Here is a 21,727-nt window from a genome sequence, read left to right as displayed (position 1 = left end):
ATCAAAAATGCAACACTCGTTTATTTAGCAAAGGCTATCATCTTTTTCGATTACTTTACTGCAAGCTGAACCACACGTAAGATGCTAACTTAATGGTATTTCAAGTTGGGGGTTTGAGTAGCGTGAAGAATGTGCTTGATTCTGATGGGCAAAAAACATCGTTTTTAAATCAATATTAAAATTAATATTAACATCAATTTTGAGCACAGAAAAGGATAACAAATTTTCTAAGTTTGTTTATTCTTTTTGCAATAGATTAGGCCCCATGACAATCCAGGTGGCTTTCTTTTACCTATGTCAGGAGATGGTCTTACAAGCGACTCGAAAGATGTCCAACAAACCTCGTCCGCATTGGAGTTGGATATCACAGACGTGTGTCGAGAGCTGGACTACGCTGGTACAAGGTTTAGACGAATACGAGATGACATTCTCGACAACTTCAAGGCGAATTTCAGGCGACTGGAAGATATCTTTAATGACTGGAATAAGGAATGCTTGGACCTGAGCAATTCAATTATTCGCAAGAACGTCGCACAGGCAAAGCGTTCAAAACCTAGTCTGCAGAGGAAGATGAAAGAAGCCTTAGGGGGTCTTAGAGAAATAGAGGACCTTGGGAAAACGGTGAACAGTAAACTTGGCAAAGTGGTGAGTGAGCTGACAATCAAGTCTGCAAGTAGTTACTAAGATGCTAGTCAAAACACGGAATAAAAACTAAACATTGTGTGGCACAAAAGCGAATGTTGCACTGTCCTGAAAGGAAGGCCAAAACGTAGTTCATACTTGCAGTTATCTTTTAGAAATATTTGTCGACTTGTTAGACAGCGCCGAATCAGTTTCAGTTTGAGCGGTCCCTTCCTCTGATACTTATACCGGGACTCACTCAAAAAGTGAATAATCTAGTTAAAATGTTCTCCGTTAATCATGTGTTTGTCTGAGTATTCTTCAGTACTGCCGCCCTACCGTAGACATTCTTACTTTATTTTGCAAGGAGAATTAAGGACGGTGCCTACTATTGTTACTGCGCATACGTTCTGCGCATCTCTAGATACTCAAGTTTCCTATGGGTGGTGCCTACTATTACAGGGATATTTTTGCGTGGTTTAAAACTGTGCGGAGAAAGCAGAACTTAGCAAGTGATTTTGGTATCCATAAAGAAAATTGGGGGGAAACCATGCATTTTTCAGACATAACAAAGCTTCAATTTGGAAAAAAAGCGCCATACATTGCTTTGTATTTTGCTGCTTTTTAGAATAATTGTTGCTTAGTTATCTCTAAAAAATGCTCGGTTACCCCCAATTTTCTTTTTGGGTTTCAATAACCGCTACTAAGATCTGCTTTTCCCGCATAGTTATAAGCCGTGCAAAAATACTTCTCTATTAGTAGGCACCGTCCTTAAACATGTGATGGCCTGGTTGTCATCTAGACTATAGCTGTCAAATCATATATCAATACTTGGATCTTCAATCGCTAATTTTATTTTAAGTTGAATTTATGAATTCATTTGTGGTTAGTTCTTTTCTGTTTTGCGCTACGAATAGACTCATTTTGACATTGCTTTTTAATCCGTTTGAGTCTCACTAACAATTTATTTCAGATACTGCGCGGTAGAGACGGCAACTTTATTCTAAAGCCAAATTAAAACGAGAAATCGTAACCTGCTACTTACTAGAAAGAATATTTCAAAGCATAAAATTCCCAATTTATTTGAGCAGTAAAACTTTAAAATAACTTGTTATTGTTTTTGAAAAGAGGTAAAAGATGACCAAATAAACAATGTCAATAGCGTTAGAAACGCGCCCCATGATAATGTATGTATAATATAATTGGCCTGTATATTTTTGGCAGCAATAAACAAAAAAAAATACACCTTATAAGAAAATCAGCGGTATCCAAACAAAAGCCAATTGCAATAGTAACTGTAATGACCACAACGGTAAAAGAAACTCCAGAATTCCGTAATAATAACACGCTTTATTGAAAGAACGCCAAACGAAAACTGCCTCCAAATGAAGCGGCGAAGAAACTGCTAAGCAGCGTAGCGATGAAGTGAGGCGGTGAAGTGAAGCGAAGCGAAGCGGTTAAAACTAGAACAAAACAAGCAATTGAAACAAAACGTCACAAAATGAACTAGCGCAAATAGATGGCGCGAAGGAAAAACCGACACTTACATTTGTTTCGGAGCTGGGCAAACCAAAGTAACTGGAAAAAACCGACTGTCCTGAATCGTATAGCGGACGAACAAACTTGTAGGTTGACAAACTGCTCTCGCGGTGAAGAGATATACTAACACTAAAACGGGCAAAAATTCTATATAAACTGCCAAAACTTGTGAACAAAAATGTGAATAAATAACACTAAATTACGCAACTACAAATACCGCACGCACGAGATATAGACAAGAACATTCCTACACAAAATAACACAATAACCTAAATGACTACGCGTTCAGTTTCTACAGTAACATACTGGTTATCTTTAACTTCAACACGTGGCCGTTCCATTGAAATTAAGAGCCTGACAAGATGATCATATTGCTTAAACTTGTTCAAGAATATACAGAAAACCAAAGTGATAAATACGCCATTCAATAATTTTGCCTAATTATTCCGTACCGAGAAAATGAAGCAGGAGAGAATTTTATTTTTACTAACTTATGTCGTTACTAAATGTTTTGAAAAGAGCATCGACCTGCTCATCCAAAAAAATGGTAGACACCCATTGAATCATGCGTTACCTCTTCAACCAACTGCATTGTTTGCTTTCATACGTTAACATACATTTTTTCCCTCTCTTGTCTTTTCTTTCCATTGCCTCCTGCCTGTCTTAGCTCGAGAGCCTTCTCGTGAGTAGAGTTCATTGTAGAATACGGCCTATCCCTTGGCCTACCAGGTGACGACATAGCCATGTAACTACTTGCCTCAGTGACATTTTGTCTTGCGTTTTCCCCATGTCTCCCTGACAACCCCATATGTTGAACTCCACCTTGTTCTGTCACTGTTAGATCTCCATAATTACTGATTCTCGGCCTCACTGCAGCCTTTGGCATTGGTTCTTCTGGGTTATATGGCGGAGGAAGTGCTGGAAGGGGACGAGAAAATTCTTCGTACACAGGTTCAGAGGCCATTATAGTCTCGTCAAGACTGGAGGTATCTCCGGAACCCAAGTCAATGTCGTTACGGCTAGTTGATGGTGTTTCATCTTCTTTGTTATCAGAATCGACCCTGATAGCCATGTTACTGAAAACTATTGGTGGCTCATTTGGCCGTTTAGTCTGCTGTTTGGTTAGTCGGCGAATTTTAAAGCTCAGGAAGACAACTACAGCAACGAGGAGCACAACTAGTGAAGCAGATACTGAGAGTGATATAATCAATGCACCTTCTTTTGTTGAAATAGATCCGACTGTAGAGAGTAAAACAAAACGTTTAACTTTTACTGCTGAACTTATTTACGCTTTTTTTTTCAAGATGAAATTTGAAAATAGTAACAAAAAAAATTTTCAACAATACGAAAGTAAATTACGATTTTTGCTTATAACAGCGACGTAGCTTTTAGGCACATTTCAGCTTGTACTTCAGGGCTGAGTTGCTCGAAGCATGGTTAGCGCTAACTCTTAGTTAAGAGGTATTAAAACCTATAGGTTGTCATGGTATTTAACACGGGTTAGCACTAACCATGCTTCGAGCAACTGGGCCCAGAATACTCAACCGAGGTGGAGTAAATATATTTGTCCATGAACTGACCACTCTGGATAGTCAAGATATTCAACGCAGACCAAGTGAATGATCTGAGAGTACACTTGAGCTTACTACCATTTGGCAATTACACATCAATAGCATAAAAGTAGTAAGGAGGGAGTTCATGAAAGTTACTGCATGGGCGGACAGGCAAAGACCTCCGTCCTTCCAGTTCTTTAACAGAATACCAATCGGCATGACAATGCACTATGAGTTACATTAACTCTCATAAAGTTAATTGAATTAAGACGACGGTTGTTTCCAACCATCTGTCATTTCAAATGAGGCCATCAAACAAACACCCAGCTGATCCAAGGGTTTGATATATTGTTTTCGTTAATCTATATGAAAATGGGGGGGTATGGGGGTGGGGGAAGGGGGACTGGATTGAAACCTTACCAGTTCTCTGGGAATTCTTCACCTCCTCGTTTGGGACACAAAAATAATGAGTTTCGTTGTGATAACATCCGGTGTCATTCATGCATGGGTGGCTCTGGCATGGACCTACAGCCGTACAATAAAAAATAACAAATGAGTCAACTGAGCTCAGAAGGAACTACTTACTGAGTAGTTACCATGGCTAGGATATTCCTGCAAAACAATCCAGTGGAGATTATGCCAAGTTGTCTCCTTCTTCTCGACTCAATGCAGTGATTTATACCGTTGGTCTCCACCGCCATGTTCTGGCTCATCTCAACTGAAGTGATAAATACCGTTTGGCAGTCTAAAGCAAGAGTTTTCTTATAACACATTTAGATGGTACAATCTTTGATTCACGGAAAAGAAAACTAAGAACAGTTTATTTTTCACTTCAATTGTTCAACAAAAACGACGCACAAGCAAAGGTAGAAGGAAGGCCATTCAATTTTGGCAAATTGAAAATTATCAGCTTTTGTACTGTTTGTCATGTTTTGTCGATCTTCAGGCCATCTTACAGTAATTTTTATCCGCCATTTTCAGTTATCTGCCAACGCACTGCGGCCTTAATGGCAAAAAAACGGTTGCATCGGTTTCCCTGTATATGTAGGTAATAAGATCTCTAGTAGATTTTAAAACGTTTTTATTCCGTTGAGTTATTAATAGTGGCAAAGTTCCAGCTTACCATTTGCAACTTTCCCTTCGCAGTACCTTCCCGTGAGTCCTTTGGGGCACGCACAGAGATACAAAGAGCCATTACTAAAACATTGGCCATTTTTACACGGAGAACTACTGCATGGGTCAAATGTTCCTGAATTAAACAACGGGCATACAAAATTAGTAAATACCACTTGGTTGGTTTAGACTAAAATTGAAGTAATTTGGGCAAAGAGAATGTGGGGCGCTCTTAACTTTGAGCGTTATTGTAAGAAAGACATTGAAAATCATTTGAGGGGTGAGAATTCGATGGGAATGACTTACTTGACTTATTTCCGTGATCCCAAGGCGGGAAATGGGCCGGAAATTTCGATGGGAATATGGAAGGTTATTGGGCAAAAGTGATAAAAGTAGCTCTCGGAAACGAAAGGAAGAAAAAGGTGGATAACTTAGTTTAATCCCGACATTTCTAGCAAGGCCCCCTGCGGGGTTCCTTTGTTTTTCGAGTGAAAGCTTCTGAATGCAATAATTTTGTCAAATACGTGTGATAACTATCACAAAATACTTAACTACGCACGTGTTTGACAGTGAAGACCTGTAACTCCATCTGTACAGTTGCAAACAGGGCCAACAGCAGTGTTTATACATTTCCCATTGGTTCCGCACTTGATCCCAGAGCAATTCTGTTGCGTAATAACTATTTACGAACGAAAAATAGACAAACAAAGAAATTTATTTTTATCAAGAAGAGTTCCACGCTAACTATGAGACAATACTTAATGACAAGGATTTCTTCATTCAGATCAAGTTACAAAACTCTGTCACATGTACAATGAATTCTCCTTCCTCGAGGGTTTCTTGTCATGATCCTGTAAACAACAGGATATGCCTCTAAAATTTTGAAGTCTAAGTGGCTATTGCTTTTTAAATAGCAGTAAATTTTTTTTGTTATCTAAACGAAGCTATTTTAAGATAACTGAATCAAAATAAATTATGTGTTTCTTTAATTAATTAGAATGTAGACATAAAGAACTGGTAACTTAATCTACTATATAATGTATAATATGTTTTCAACAACTATAGACCTTATTCATAAATGGCGGAAGATAAATTATTCCTTTAGTTTCATCATTGAAATTAGCCTTACTAGCGTCGTTAGCATGTGCAAAATTCAGTAGAATTGTTACTCTTAAATAACTAAGGTTAGTAGAGAACGTCAGTAGTGAAAATTAATTATTATCTGATGTGTTCACCTGATTGGTATATTTAGCTAGAACGGAAGCTATCCACGGTGTTTTGGTGACAAAACAGTTACTTGATATCGGATTTCTTTCACACGCCTTGACTAATCACGTTCCAGTGCATATTCGCCGAGTACTGCCTCGAACCTCATTGTCATTTGTCCGTTAAAAAGACAATGTTTTTAACCAGCATCGAAATAGTTAGTTGTTAGATACATCGACGCCACATACACAATCTCTCATTCTCACCTGATTGGTATGGTAATTTACATGAAGCAGTTGACACGAATGAACTGTAGCCATTGTAATATCCATAGACATCCTTTGAACATTGTCCAAAATTGGATTCATTTCCCAAACATCTCACATTTTCAAACCAAACCGGTCCTGTACCAACACCAAACTGATCACTTTCTCCTGATGAAATGGCTCCAGGGTATCCCAGCTGTCGACACACCACGTGTGCATCATTTATGTCCCAGTTAATGCTGTTGATCGTGCCCCAGACGCCGGCGTAAAATACCTCTACTCGCCCAACATTAGGGACCAATGCACCGGCCAGTCTCACATTTAAGTCTTCGAAAGCAAATATTGTGAAAAATGTGAGTATACATAAAATATAGAATTACTTAACTTTAGTTTGTGGATAACGTTGAATAATTGGTTTCCCTCTGTCTTTCATGCAGGAAAAAATTGACAACTTTTGATGTCGGGACTGCTGTATAGCCACCCCTATTGCTTTTCTCAGAGGCCCATTTCCGCCGGAAATTCAGGGAGCAAGTTTCTGCCTAAAACTGTTACGAATTTGTGGCTTTGTCTAATATTTAAAAATTCCACGCGAACTGTGAGTTGTGCTGTTCGGTAGAAATACACTTGCATCCGAAGGTTAAGCAATCAATTCGACTTAGTCAAAACAAGGAATAACCAACCTGCAGAAGCGCTAGAATTCATGCCACGGCAAATTACACCAGCTGAATGCCCAGGAAATCCAAAACTATAAAGAGACGACATGTGAATAACGTCTTCGAACGTTTTCACTTGACACTGCGAGATTTTGGTTTCATTTCCATAGCACTGTATATCCCATATCCACATCGGCCCTTTCACTGGCCCAAAAGCTGCTCTGTGGAAAACCTGTTCAGCACCATTATATCCCAACTGACGGCATACCACGTGACCCGCGAGTATGTCTATGTTATCACCATATATACTTCCCCAGACGCCATAATAAAGGATCTCGATTGTGCCCGCATTAGGAAGACTGGTTTTCATTAAACGAGCTTGAAAATCTGTAATTCAAAGAAATATGTGAGGTTGCCTGCCTTGAAGAGATCTGCTCATTAAGAGCACTCATCAAAAGCACTTTCATCATGATTGTATTCATGGTGTATTCTGATCATACAGGAGTGAAAGGGTTAACGGAAGAAAGAGAGCACCATTTTTAAAAGTACTTTATCTTGACCGCGTGCACGTGAATAATTGCAACTGATCCGTTCGCGGTAAAATCCGCGTTTTGGACAACACGGGGGCCAAGTGACGAAATACAGCATTGTTTTAGGAAAAACTTGTCTTACTGACACAGACACACAGTCCGAACCAATAGTGCTAATCCAAAAGCATCTATGGAATCATATAATACAGTTTACAGTCAAGCAATGTGTTGACTCATGCATACTAGAACTAAGGAGCTTCGTTATGAGCAGTTTTCGATGCGTGCGTCAAACACAAAGACGTCTATAAGCATTTCTAGCTGGTTACTTGCGTGTCTTTGGTCGTTTATTTTTCACCTGCACTGTAGAAGGCTAATGCTACCAGGAAAATGGAAATTGTATACTCTAAGGCACTTCAGGGCTTAGTATTCAAATTATTATGTGATCGCGCGCCATCAATTGCAAGCTTTACTACTCTTTTTTGCGAATGTGATGTTACAGGTTTTATAAAAAGTTTAAATATTCTTCTTTTTAAAGAAAAATGTTAACTTTTCTTTCGCAACTTTAAATGGTCAATTTCGGTAGCTTTCTGGGATTCTGGCCCAAATAAAGAAAACCAAGATGGTGGATCCAAGATGGTCGCCGTTTGGAAAACATGATGCAATTACCACGTCATGCAAAATAACGTCCTTTTGCCGACCTAAAAGGAAATATTCCCCAACATATAATTCTCCTTCATGCAAGTTTTTTATTGTCATAACATTAATACCCATTTCAATCACATTCGATTGTCTGCAAAAATCAAAGTACACGTGAGGTTATCAGGAAATACAGCAAAGTACTTAGCCTAGTATCTAAGCTTTTAAAGTTCATAACTTTCACAGAAATAGTTAGAAAACGAATTCCGATGTTTCCGAGCCCCATTTTCAGAAAGTGTGGATTTAGCTATGAAGAGCTTATGTGTACAGAGTAAACTCCTGACTTCGCGGTAATAAATAAATATATAAAATTCTTAATTCTCCTCTGCGTGAAAGGGGCTTTCCAGGAATAATAAAATAAACAGAAATAAATAAATATTTTAAATACAACATAACATGATTAAGAATATTCGAGGCCGAAGAGTTGATCTAGGGGCTACCGAGAAACAACTCCACATAGTAGTCAGAGTAGGACTTGAGCCCGGGACCACCAGATTACAAGACCAACCTCCTAACCAGTCGACGATTCTGCCTCCCTGAATTAAGGATTAAAACTCAGTGCTAATTACATGATAGTGAAGTCTTTGTTTCAAGACTTCCAGGTTATGGAACCAGTTATTTAAACTCACCAAAAGAATTTTCGTAAAATGAATTCCCTTTTCCTAAACCAGCCCAGAATTCAATATAGGACTGTTAAGTCCGCCATTTTGTTTGTTTTGGTGTGTTTTCTTTCCCTAGTAAGTGAACTAACCTCGCCAGGTGGAGCAAGCTTAGCCCCTCCTCGAGTAACGATCGAGTTGGCCATCCAAAATAATTAGTACCCAGACTCCGTTATCTTTACAGTTACTTTTGGCCCCCTTAATTTTTCAAAAAGGAGTCAACCGCCCACTTTTAAGTTGATAACATCCTATCCACAAGTATAGTAAAAATGCGTATTTTGGTGTAGTCATGTAACTTATGATGTCATCACCCTAAGTTTGACATGACAGATACTTGATGGGGTGTTTTATTTCCACATGGCGTTTATTTTGCAATCAATTTTTTCAGGTCTAAGGGATTCTGGGAAGTTATTATTATTATTATTATCAGCGGGGATGGAAAAGCACAAGTTATTTTATTGCGTATCATCATAGTTTTGAGGAGCGAGCAACGTACCATCACCAAAAACTCTTAACAATAGTCCCGTCTGGCTGCATTGCTTACCGTTAGGAGGAGAATCATTTGCTTTGCAGACCACACTGACATCCGCCTCATCATAATGCCTAAGTCGAAGTTGATCATACAAAGTGCAATTCATTATATTGGTTTCGTTTCCTGAACATCGTGGATAATTAGACGAAAACCACTGGGGTCCTGTTCCCGGGCCAAACACAGACCCTCCAGTAGATAGGATGCCGTCAGAAAATCCAAGCTGTCTGCATATTACTCGAGTTGATTTAGAACTCATTGCAAAAACTGTTGAGTGGTGACTAGACTGATAAATTGTGCCCCAGACACCCTTAAATTGAAGTTCCAATCTGCCGGCATGAGGAACTGGAGAACCTTTCAATCTCAGTTGATATCCTAGTGCGATTAAAGAAGAAATTATTCAGGTCTTAGATTGGTAACAATGAAACTTCTTTTACTCGTTTATTTTTATATTTGAAACTGGCTGAATGAATTGGCTGAGCTCTTGGAAAACAAGGAAGAAGGAAAGTAAATAAATAAAAGAAAACAGAAGACGAAGAAGCGCTCGGTGTGCGAGAATCCAAACTTTTTGCGCAATGGATCTAAACCCTGAAAGAATGTTGATGATCTTAATTAATTTAACTCAGTCTGTTTTAGCTTTGCCTGGTAAAAATATTCTAAATTGCTGCTAATTGTTTTCACCTGCATTAACCACTCGATCAGAGCATGCAACGTTCGCGCAAGAGCCTTGGCCATTGAGATCACTGTGGAAATCCCAAACACACTGATCCAAAAATGTTTCATTTCCTTGGCACCGGAAGTTTGTAAACCAAAGCGGAACATCACGAGAGCAAAACAGTCTGTAGCCTGACAGAGAGGCTGAAGAATATCCCAGCTGCCTACAAGCTACTGTAGCGTCTTTTGTGTCCCAGCCAGAATAATAAATTGTGCCCCACGTTCCAGCGTAATAAACCTCAATTCGCCCCATATTTGGTAGGTGTGACCCATGTAGCCTTAGCGTCATTCCTGAATGAAATCAGCGGAAAAAGTCATTATTGCATAATTAGTGCTGTGCTTAGGAAAATTGACAATTTAAAAAAAAGTAATTTGTAAGTTACGGTGACGTTTGTATCCTGGTAAGAGACTATTGTAATTGTACTAGCGACTATGGCAAGATCAAAGTAATATTCCGTACAGTATATCTGCCTCAACAATCTTTATGCCTTATTCTTCCCCGCATGTTACAACACACTGTACATGACAATTTAATCCATATCAGTGAAGGGCCTACTTCACAGGTTCACATAGAGGTTTCTATAGTGGTGTCGTAACAATGCCCATGTGGTCTGGTAATATAATACGTGATACTACGAAATACGCCTTCAATGTATAAAACGAAACGATGAACATTCGTACATTATTTAATGTTTTCTGAAGGTCCGTGCTTAATCAGTGTCCTTAAAAAAATGAAAATTCTATCTTGGTGTGATTTTTAAGCAACTTATCGTATAAACAGAAGGAAAGGATACTTATCAACTACCATTTGGAACGGCTGTGTCTTTGCAAATCACACTGGCAATTTCTCTAGGCGACTGTAGTTCAGTTTTGTTTCCAATCTGATCACGAGTGCACTCCACGACGTTTGCTTCGCTTCCAGTGCACTGAAGATTGGTAAGCCACACTGGACCGATGACTGGACCATAAACACCGTTCTTTAAAGCTGCTTCTGCTCCGGCTTGGTAACCAAGCTGGCGACAAACTACCATAGCGTCATTCATATCCCAGTCGTCACTGTTGATTCCTCCCCAGACTCCTGCGTACAGCACTTCTACTCGGCCAGCATGACGTTCTGAGGAGCCTTGCAGACGGATTGGAATATCTAATGTATAAACGCATAATTTATGAGAGGGGTTTTAATACTTTGAGCATGAATTAAAACAAGTGGAATTGAGTACAGTATTAAGTTTGATTCGAGTTTAATCACTTATCAACAAGTATTTTTCCGAAAGAATTTTTCCCATCAGTTTTGACTTAGACTTTTCTTTACCTTTGGCTTAATATCAGCTTTTAAAAACACTTTTATCGAGGGAGATGAAAACCGCGATTAACTTTTAATCGGGGATTAGCGTTAATCGGCTTTCGAACAATCTGGCCCTCGGTATTACGTCATGAATTCCAAGTTGCGGCCTTCTTGGATCCGCCATCTTGGATTTCTGAATTTCCTCAAAACTTACAACAGTTGAAAAAGGAAAGTGTAAAAACATGACATTTACCGTAAGGAAGTCAATATTTCTACAGAAACAAGAAACCCTACAAAAATTGTTCCCACACACATTTCTGAAAAACTTTCAAAAAAGGCCAAGTGTGAAGCGAGTGGTGATACACTGAACAAATTTCGTTAACTAAGGTGAGAAGTTTAATTCAGTCCTTGTAAAGTGATGAAGTACTAGAATATGAAGGGGTAGAATATTACTAGCAACATTTTGAAGTAGGAGTTATTTAGTCAATCTCCTTTTCCCTTTGAAGAGGTAATAGACTTTGCCTTTTTCTGACATTGTAATACAACCTTTGAATTAGCCAAAAATAATAAGTGCAATGGCATAAAGCCCATCCAAAATTGCAGTCATTGAATAAGATTCAGCCCATGTATAAATGATCTTTAATTCAAAAGCTCGTGCTTGATCCTCACGTAAATTCGTTTGGAGAAAAAGCACGTGTCAATTGGAGCAGGAAGCTATTACCAGTTTTGTTATTAGCGTTCTTATGAGACAATGATGAGAACAATAGCTGTGCACTGAAGATTCCATACATCAGTCTTACAAAGAAGTAAAACAATTAACGTAAGAGTGGATGACAGAACCGGGCATTGTTATATTTGATTTGATTGTCGATATATCGAGAAGCTCACACTAAGGGTAGGGGGGGGGGGGGGAGGGTTGGAGCATTTGGAAATGTGGTGGATAAAAAACACATGGCCCACCCCTTCTTTTGGCACAAAACTGACTGAGCCAGCCCTAAATGAAGGTTGAAAATTACATGACCCACCCTCTATAAAACATCATCAGTGATTTCAAAACGGGTGTAATAAATCAATTAATCATTCAATCAATCAATCAATCAATCAATCAATCGATCGATCAATCAATCAGTTTGTCAGTCAATCAATCTATTAATTAGTGACTTAATAACAAATAAACGAACGCATAGACGGGAACAGACCCTACCAAAAGTTTGGCACAAAGTTTGATTTGGTACTCGACTCATTTTGTCCTACGTGGCCTACAACAGGTCTGGCAGGTTAAAGTAACTTACCATCGTCATTTAGACGAGTTTTATGAGTCTTGCAAATCACTCCCACCTCGTATCCTGTCACTAACTTGCTCTGGACCCAATCCCGATATTGGCATTGTTGTAAAGTATTTTCTGTCCCAACACACTGTACATGAGACATAAAAATTGGCCCTGAACCTTCTCCAAACGCTGAATAACTCAATGCAGTGATGACTCCTGGAAAACCAAGCTGTCTGCACACAACTGCAGCTTCCTTTTTAAGCCAAAAGCTGCCACCGTGAGAAACGCGTCCCCAGACTCCTTGAGAAAATACTTCAACGCGACCAGCGAAGCTTGCGTTATAACCAGTCAGACGAACATGCGTGTCTGAGAAGAAAATTAAGTCAGCAGTTTTTTAAAGGAAATTGTTTACTCATAGGCAAGTTATTTACATCATGATTGTCAAACGGCGGCCATCTTGGATTTCTAGATATCCCTAAAACTTCAGAAAACCAACAAAATTGACCCGAAACCAACAGAACAGCACGAAATTAGCTAAAACCATAAAAAGGGTGACTTTTCTCCGTTAAAAACAGGACTATTTATTTTTCTGCTAAACATTGCTGTCAAAAATCGGTTGCCATGGTAAAATCAAACTCATTGAACAATTACTTACCCAATTCAATTTCTGAAAAATTCACGACGTTTATTGGCGTTACCTCCAATATGAAATAAGGGCCTGTTCACATGGAGGTGGGGGACCCCAGGTAGGTGAGGTACCCCATCTACCCGGGGTCAGAAAAAACAGGCCTTCACATGCAACCCCGGGGCGCTGGGGTGAGGTTTAAAAAGCTACCGCGTGGTCGCTAAGTACATATATCAATAAAGATGGCGGATGGAAGACACTTTTCGTTTCGTTGTTCTACGGGCACCATTTCACCTTCATCCAAGACCGGTAGACCAGCTTGGTTATCAGACTCGACAAATGCACCTTCAACTCCTTCAGAACTTTCTTCAATGGCATTGTTGTCGATGTTTTGAAGGTGATATCTGCGAAAAAGCTCGCCACGCTTGTACTGAATTCAGAGACAATTGCCCGGATGAACATCACCCCACCCCACCTCCAGCATTCACATGGAGAAAACTCACCCCAGCTAAGCGGGTTACCCGCCTCGGCTGACCGGGCAACCCGCCTCGGTGGGGTACCCCACTTCACATGTGAACGCAATCAAGAAATAAAGAGAGATTGTATGGAGAGATTGGTAACCCCACCGAAGCGGGGTACCTCACCTACCTGGGGTCCCCCACCTCCATGTGAACAGGCCCTAAGTTATAAAACGTTCAAAGTTGGCGCGGGAAGAGAGATATAAAAAACCGGCGCGGTGTGGGCCCCGGTCGAGATCGTATTCCACAATATTGTACGTGAAGCCTTTGTTGCAACCTGAACTAAGCGATGAACTTCAAAATAACGACTAGGTTCTAATTAAGGTATAAGCCAGTTAATAGCAAGTAAATGATTACCAAAAATGTTATCATATTGAGAAAAAATTCCCCTCTGCTTCAGCCAATCCTGCCGAATTGCATTTAAGTTATTGCTTATATCAGCTACTTACCTTCAAAAAGGTCAGTTACAATTGAACAAGACAACAGCACCCTCAACTGTAACAAAAATCTAATTCAGAGACCCTGATTGAGAAAGCTTCGGCATACTTACCAGAATATAACATCACAAGCCTAAGAAATGTCAAGGTCGATAAGGAGATCATTTCACCAGTGAAACCCCGTGATAAATGGTCTTTCTGTTCCGCGACTGAAGAAGGTTGATACTTTAAATCCGAACACAAATTCTTTCTGCAAAATAAAAGGAAATAAAAGGAAGAACATTGGAACTGAATACCTAAAGGACAGAAACAACGATCCGCTGTTCGTAATGCCATGCAACAGTGGACAGCTCATGTCGTGATTATTAAAGTAGTATGTGGCCATTCCATTCAGTGGTGTGCACTGCAAATCTATAATTATCGAGTGGAAATTCGCCAACATAATACAACGGAAAGTGAAAAAAAAAACAAACAAACAAACAAACAAACAAAAATAAACATGGCAATTGGAAGCCACGGGAAATGGTAATTACACCTTTGATATCTCGTTTGAATATTGTACTAAACTATGAATTGGTCAGGACTCCGAGAAGTCGAATACCAGGATCGATTAATTGGGCTTTCGAATGGTCTGTTTGGCATAATGAAAAATTAGCAAACTTTACTTAATCTGTAATTCTAAGGGCCTGTTTACGTGAAGGGAGGGAAAGCCGGGTAAACGAGTTAAATCGTTCTGGCCGAAACTTAGCCCGCCTTTACGTGTGAAATTTCAGTCCGCCTACCAGGGCTATGTCAGAGCCATGAAAGTGTGCCACAACGTAGGAAAACGAACCGGTAGTAAATAAATAAATTCTTCAAAATTGTACCTTTTCCTCAATAATCAAAGCCATCTGACCTCAAAACATTTTTTATGTCAGAAAACAGTTTCTGACAGCCTTCGAAAACAAAAACCAAATAATATTTTGTATCAATTGTTGCCAACGGCTGTTGCCAGAGCTAAAACCTTCAGCGAAACTTCGAAAAAGCGGTTGTTCAAAGATTTAACATTGTAATAAACAGATATAACAAATTAATAAAAAATGAGAAAGTTATCAATTTTCACAGCATTAAGTTCACATTTGAGTTAAGACTAATCATAGCCCGGATAGCCGGTTGACCATGGCTTTATCTTTTTTTTATACTGTCAAACACTTATATCATGAGCCTGTGGCTCGGGGGACTGGGAGACCACCCCCTGTGTATTTGACACTAAATAAATTACTTACTTACTTACTACTTGACCGTTTATTTGCAAAAGAGATAACCCGCCCAGACGGGTGACCCGGGCAAGCAGATAGGGTGACCCTTGTAGGTGGTTTAACTGGTGTAGCATGTAAACACTTCAAATTCAGCGTGTTTAGGAAAGAAATATATGAAAAGTTGGCCACCCAGGGTAGCCTGGTTAGGCAGGTGGCCTTCTATGTAAACAGACCCTAAATAGTGCTTAAAACGAATTTTAATGCAAATGCACAGCAGTGGTATGCGATTCATTTGCAAACGGACGCCTCGTCGTGTTATAAGGTTTGCACAACAATGTTACAATATTGGCAGTGCAGATTCGTCAGTTTCGAAACCACAACAACATAATTTTAAAATCGTTCTTGAACGCACAAGCATAGTAATTTGCATTCTGCCTGCCGGTCCATTAACCATGAGCAGAAACTGAACCTCGTCTCCTTCAAGATACAATATTTTGCATTCGACCAGTCCACCTTCTCAATGATGTAGTCCTACAACTTACACCATTACTTTTAAAAAAGTTTTGAAAAATAACCCATAAAGAGCCTGGTCTTAAAGCTTTAATATTTTAACCACGATGTTAATCACGGCTTAGGAAAGCTACCTTTGTTTGCATTACGACTGTAAGTGGACTTGGTGCGGAACACGTCGCGCTCTAACAATCTTTTTTATTGCTTTTGGAGGCAGTCTTTCAAATCGGGCAACAAGTTGTTATTAGTACACGCTGTTGCAAAATAGTCGATATTTCTGAAGCTTTGACGCCAGTCTTTAGTAAATCTGCAAAAGCTCTTCCAGATGCATCAAACACAAACAACTTTCTTAGTTTAAGTTCATCTAAGTGAGTGCTTACTCAGACAACACTTGAAGATACAGACTGAACTGCTTTCGCTGATGGAGCTTAGCAATTACGTCGCGTTTGTATGGAGGTGTGTGTTAACCTGCGAATACAACCCCTCACAACACCACCTGTTGTATTCGCCAGTTTAAAATAGGTTTTTCATCCTGCTTTAACTAAGAAAAAAAAATTTTACCACTTGGTTGTATGACCTCCGACAAAAGAAGGTGATATAATATTTGCAATCCCAATCCAAGCAAAGTTTCTCAAAGGCAAGGACAGGCAGAACCACCGCGGCAAAACGTCGATATAACACTTGTTTTCAAAAAAACGGAATTACCTCAAGGAAAAGCTGATTGTTTGGACAGTTCCTTTGTATTTGTTTAAGCAGCGTAACCTAGAGGACGGGAAGTTTTGGTTGATTTAATCATAAAAGACCATATTTTCATACCCTAAAACCTCGGCTGACCTTCAGTCTCATGCAACGCCTTTCGAATTCCCGACACACGACAACACCGGAGTCACTTCTGTTCAACACTGGCCGTTCCGGCACCCAAATTCCGTTTATGTTGCTTATTAATATTCCGTATCTTTTTTCATCAGGTGAACGTAAGACCATTTCTAACCCGGTTCAAATAGCCTATCGAAATTATCCGATGATTTTTCGTTCAGTTTCTCTAAGGAGAGAACAACAATATCCCGCAAAAGTGACAATCCAAGCTTTGCGTGCGGATTGAAGAGGGCGTTGAGGGGTCGAGACGTCTCGCATTCGACCTGACTGGACAATTTTAAGTGCACTAAAACATTCCCTGTGTTATTGGTAGTACAATTATTCGATTATTCCCAGTTTCGATCCCAACAGACTACACCCAACGATTTTTATAATGAGATCACCAACAGATCGCTGTTCTCCATCTTTTTATTGTTTCACATACCTCGGGGTTCGAACTATAGCGTATGTTCGATGTTGCAGCAATGGACCATGATATCAATGCCAATTATAGGGATCATGCTTATTATCTTTTTTCTGAAGTTAGATGATGCTCACGACACACAAAAAAAGAATAACAGACACCCTGCAGATGAAGGACGGCCTTCACAAGTAGTACGTTAAACAGGAGGATTTTAATCGTTACTTGTTTATATTTTAACATCGTTTGTCGTCTAATATATTATAATAATTATATAATTACAGAATTTTTTTTCTTCAATTCTAAGAGAGCCACAGGTTTATTAGCCATGCTAGTAAGTGCCACTCTCGCTAAATAACGATATTACTTATATTTACTTACTCACAATATAGTGGAAGCTAGAAGGAAAAAAATTAATAAGAGAGATCGCCACGGACAACACGCTTATGGAAGGCGAATGAAGTGCAGCCAGGATAGACAATGGACAAGAATCGTTGCAGAGGGAGCTCAAAGGTTCGAACCCCCTTTGGAGATAACTAATGGCAACGTGAGAACAAGTATCGATCAATAAGCCTTTCAATTATACGTCCTTGCTCAAAAGATAAAAATAGGTGCTCGATGAGCACAGGAATCTCCGGCATTGAAGTTTATTTTCAAGAAAGGTATGAGTAGCTATACTTTTTCCTGGTGAAACACGCAGTCACTCAAGTTTTGAATGCTTGCAGGGCCGCTAACTACACGCTCATAACAAGGCAAAGCTTTTGTGAATGTGTTTCTCATGATTTTGTGACTGAACTAGACGTGCCCAGAAGTCTTTTTTTGGGCCCTTTGTTGACAACAAGGCACGTTAGGAGCTGTCATGCAAATCGTTCTCTCGCAATCGAAAGGGCTGCATAATCCACCGAACGGACTGTGTAATCCCTTGAAAGATTGGTAAGGACTGATTAATCCCTCCAAAGGGCTCAATAATCCCTCCAAAGGGTTGAATGACCCTTCAAAAGGGCTTAATTATCACGGCTCCTCTTTCAAAAGTTGTTAAATTGCAAAATAAAGTTGTTCGCATAATTAACGATGTTCCCTTGATGGAACGGATAACACCTCATTACGCAACTTGGCGGTTATTGAATATATTGAATTTTTAAATTCTCAGTCTCGGATATTGCGTTTCTAGCGTTCTGATTGGTTCACTAAATCCCGGTTATCAGCTAATATGTATATTTAGCCAAGCCTAAAAGCGGAGCTCCACAATAGAACTCTGCTTATTGTATGAACGTAATAACCTTATGAGTTCCTCATCAATTCTGCAGTTATATAGTACATTTTTAATGCATATAACTGCTCATCAACAATAACAATGTAAAACAGAGGGCAAAATTACTGAATGCTGATTTGTTGTAACAGAGGGCAGTTTTTCGTAATTTTCGTTTCACCGAGGGCAAAATTACTTACTCCTGATTGGTCGAGCGGCGAAAATACTCGCTCCTGATTGGCTGAGCACGACAGTTTTACATTTTGTTGGTTTCTGCATTTTGTGTCCAAAAAAAAAACAAGTTCTTTGAGGTTCTTTCGAAGTTTGACTTTTTAAGCGGGGTTGTTTGTACCATAAATAAATGGAAATCAAGTGCTGCAGCTACGAAGGAAATTCCTAAAGGTTAATTTTGGTGTCTCTCACAAGAAACAGCAAAAGATTATTTGTGTCAAAAGCTTAAGTCTTGGATCGGATTGATTTTATTTTTTATTTTGCTATTTTTATCGATCTATGTTCGTGTGATTTCCAAGCGGTAGGAAGCTTCACAGCGCAGGTGAACAATTAATTGATGCTTAACATTTGATTTATCGTCGTTAGTTTGCTCCTGAATTAAACTCGTATTCTCTCTTAATTACATGTGTATAATGGGAACTGCTCTCCTCGGTTTTGTTTGTTTTGTACGCTACGAAAAAATTAAATAATTTGTTGGTTTGCTTGTGCCTTTGACGAGTGTTTTACTGACTGTTTTACGAAGTTCCTTGATAGTTTTAGCAACATTTTGCCCTCTGTGTTATAAAAGAGGAATTTAAATGGCTCAAAATGATATTTGATAAAATGATAATTGAAATTCGATTCAATTGTGTGCAACAGAATCCTATTATTAACATACTTAAGATAAAACGGAAAGTAGCATTAAACTTACAAAAAATGACGATAATTACCATCAACTCGCCCTTCCATGGTATCGCTCGAATATCGTGCCAAACTGTGAATTAATTAGTACAGAGTTGCAAAAGGTCGAAGTCGATTGTCAGAGATCGATTAATTGGACTTTAGACTGGTCTGTCTGGTAAATGAAAATTTGCATATTTTGCTTCTGTAATTTATCTAATGACTGCTCACGACTTATTATAATGTAATTGCATGGCAGTGGTCTGCAATTCGGGCGCCTCGTTTTCTTTGTGAATGCACTGTTAAGTACAGAAAAGGTTGCGCTGAAATGTTACTATCTTGGCAGTGCAGATTTTTCTCCAAATAACGACAAACTCAAGATTCTGCTCTGAGCGCTTCAGCAGAGATCTAGCATAGAAATTTGCATACACTTTTCCGGGTTCATTAACCATGAGTATAATCTTAGTAATTTTTGTCAGCCTTCGAATGCATAGCCTGCGAACGCAAGGTATTTCGGGCTAAAGTAGTTGTTTTTCGGCGGAGAGAAGCGACAGCCGAAAATACGTCTGCGTTCGCAGGCAGGCGAATGCAGTTCTCACCGCTACGTGCTGCTGATTCGCAAACTACGTTTGTGTCTTCAATTAAAACAGTTTTGTCATTTTGCTTTAACTAAACAATTATCAAATCAAGAATTGGCTCAACCACTTGGTTGCATTACCTCCGATGAAAGATGTTATGTTATTTGCAATCCCAATCCAAGCAAAGTTTCCCAAAGGCAAGCCAATAAGTAGATCGCCGACGCGAAACGTCGATGGAACAGTTCTTTCCAAAAGAATACATATCCTTTATTTAAACACGATATGGTTTAAAGCTCAGAGCCTGTGGGGTCGTGTGAAAATTACAGAACACAAAAGAATAGAATTGCCTCAAGCTATAAAGCTGACTGTTTTGACTCTTTCTATGTATTTGTTTAAACCAGCGTAACGGGCTCTAAAAAAGAAGCATATGTCTCGTGATAGTGACAGGTAAACAGTCTACGAAGTTTAAATGAGTCGTTGAAACTATATAAATAGCATTTGTGACGAACTTTCAAATTACAGACTTGGTTTTTGCAAGGATAAGATTACGCTTTGTTGGGCCTTGAAGATTGTAATTTAGTCTGTCTGCAGTTGCTGTCAATCTCGTACCCAGAGTCCTCAGGCTCTTTGGCCAGCAGTTGGTCGCCAGGAGAGACTCTGGAAAATCCGAAAAAAATTAAATTTTTTGGTTGGCTGCCCCGTAACGGCTTGCATTGTTTTACCGCAGAAATTCTGCGGTAATAAAATTCCAGTTTCCCAGAGTCTCTCCTGGCCACCAACCGCTGGCCAAAGAGCCTGAGGACTCTGGGTACGAGATTGGTTTGCTCTTTGTCTGGAAATATCGTTTAAGCCAATCACATTTCGTTGATTCAAGAGTTCGTAAGAGATAAACTGTCGGTTCATCTACAGCTGGGATTGTAGTGGAAAGAATTATCCACGGCGGCTGAGTATAAATTTTGTACGAGAGAAAAGTTGAAGTTGTACGACGAAGATCCCAAAACCAAGCTAGTATTTCCTCGGCTAATACGAAAGTTAGTAACGCTTGACAGAAACATGTCCTTCTGGTTTGGTATAAAAGGGATTAGCCTCCCACGCAGTCGTTTTTAGGAGATTCGTATTACCTCCTCAGCACAAACGAGTGAGAACGAATTAACCAAAACTGTTGATCTCATTAGTAAGAGCATATTCTAAACAGCGGGCAAACCTTTTTCTTAAGTTTTTAGTCTAAACCTGAAGATAACACAAAGTTTTATTTGCTTTACAATTCCTTTTAAAAGGAAAATTATGGTGATGCATCTCAAGTTGTATATCCGTCAGTCTACAACGTGACGTGGATGCAATATATAGCTGATTTATTCAATTGCTATTGTAAACTGTAAAATTAAGAGCTGGCCCCAGTACCGTCTGGAACGTCAGGCAGACTGTTTTAGTGGCGGTATGGACCAGCAGCTCTAACAACTCTATGCCCTTTTTCCTCTCCTTTTTTTTATTACGATTATTTATTTCTTTTTTACTGTTGCAATAGCTCGTATCATATCGCCAGACAGACTATGCAGGCATCTGTAACGCCGTTCAGTTTGTTGTTGACTATCAATTTTTGGCATTTTACCAACTTTACTGGGGGTTAGCAGTGGCTATCATTGGCCGTTTTTTATATAAGAGGACGCATTATCCGACTGGACGAACTTAGACAAACATTCGTTGTTCCTCTGCTTATGCGTCTCTAGTTTAAAGAAAAGGCACAAGACGCATTATGCGTGAAGACGAACT

General features: G+C 39.3%; 2 protein-coding genes and 1 long non-coding RNA gene across 6 annotated transcripts in view; 2 read left to right on the top strand and 1 right to left on the bottom strand.

The window, feature by feature from the left end:
- Window positions 1–2,102, top strand: part of LOC146470306 (uncharacterized) — a 30,849-nt gene extending 28,747 nt beyond the window's left edge. Inside the window, exon 18 of the mRNA XM_085122383.1 lies at window positions 256–2,102. Coding sequence (XP_084978509.1) covers window positions 256–684 — 429 coding nt within the window. The 3' untranslated portion in view covers window positions 685–2,102. The remainder of the gene's footprint in view (window positions 1–255) is intronic.
- On the bottom strand, window positions 1,952–20,198 carry LOC146470305 (scavenger receptor cysteine-rich domain-containing group B protein-like). 4 transcript variants are annotated; one of them, XM_085122381.1, is made up of 12 exons: window positions 20,098–20,198; window positions 14,329–14,465; window positions 12,657–13,001; window positions 10,885–11,223; window positions 10,047–10,370; window positions 9,381–9,740; window positions 6,979–7,338; window positions 6,299–6,625; window positions 5,386–5,505; window positions 4,837–4,962; window positions 4,134–4,238; window positions 1,952–3,399 (listed from the first exon to the last, which is right to left on the bottom strand). In XM_085122381.1, exons 2-12 carry the CDS (start codon window positions 14,378–14,380, stop codon window positions 2,762–2,764), a joined length of 3,096 nt encoding a protein of 1,031 aa, XP_084978507.1. In that variant the 5' UTR covers window positions 14,381–14,465; window positions 20,098–20,198; the 3' UTR covers window positions 1,952–2,761. The 4 variants fall into 4 exon arrangements, with proteins under 4 accessions (XP_084978507.1, XP_084978506.1, XP_084978505.1 ...); XM_085122380.1 differs by lacking the exon at window positions 20,098–20,198 and adding an exon at window positions 16,798–16,924; XM_085122379.1 differs by lacking the exon at window positions 20,098–20,198 and adding an exon at window positions 16,369–16,475 and having other exon boundaries at window positions 14,329–14,461.
- The window catches only part of LOC146470304 (uncharacterized), a 7,128-nt gene continuing 3,194 nt past the window's right edge, over window positions 17,794–21,727 (top strand). Inside the window, exon 1 of the long non-coding RNA XR_014867083.1 lies at window positions 17,794–17,901. This is a non-coding gene — a long non-coding RNA (uncharacterized LOC146470304). The remainder of the gene's footprint in view (window positions 17,902–21,727) is intronic.

The sequence above is a fragment of the Pavona decussata genome, unplaced genomic scaffold (genome assembly GCF_977016875.1).
Source record: "Pavona decussata unplaced genomic scaffold, jaPavDecu1.1 SCAFFOLD_114, whole genome shotgun sequence".
NCBI classification, from domain to species: domain Eukaryota; kingdom Metazoa; phylum Cnidaria; class Anthozoa; order Scleractinia; family Agariciidae; genus Pavona; species Pavona decussata.
The sequence above is the reverse complement of the archived record's forward strand: the minus strand, read 5'-3'. Positions and strand labels throughout refer to the sequence as shown.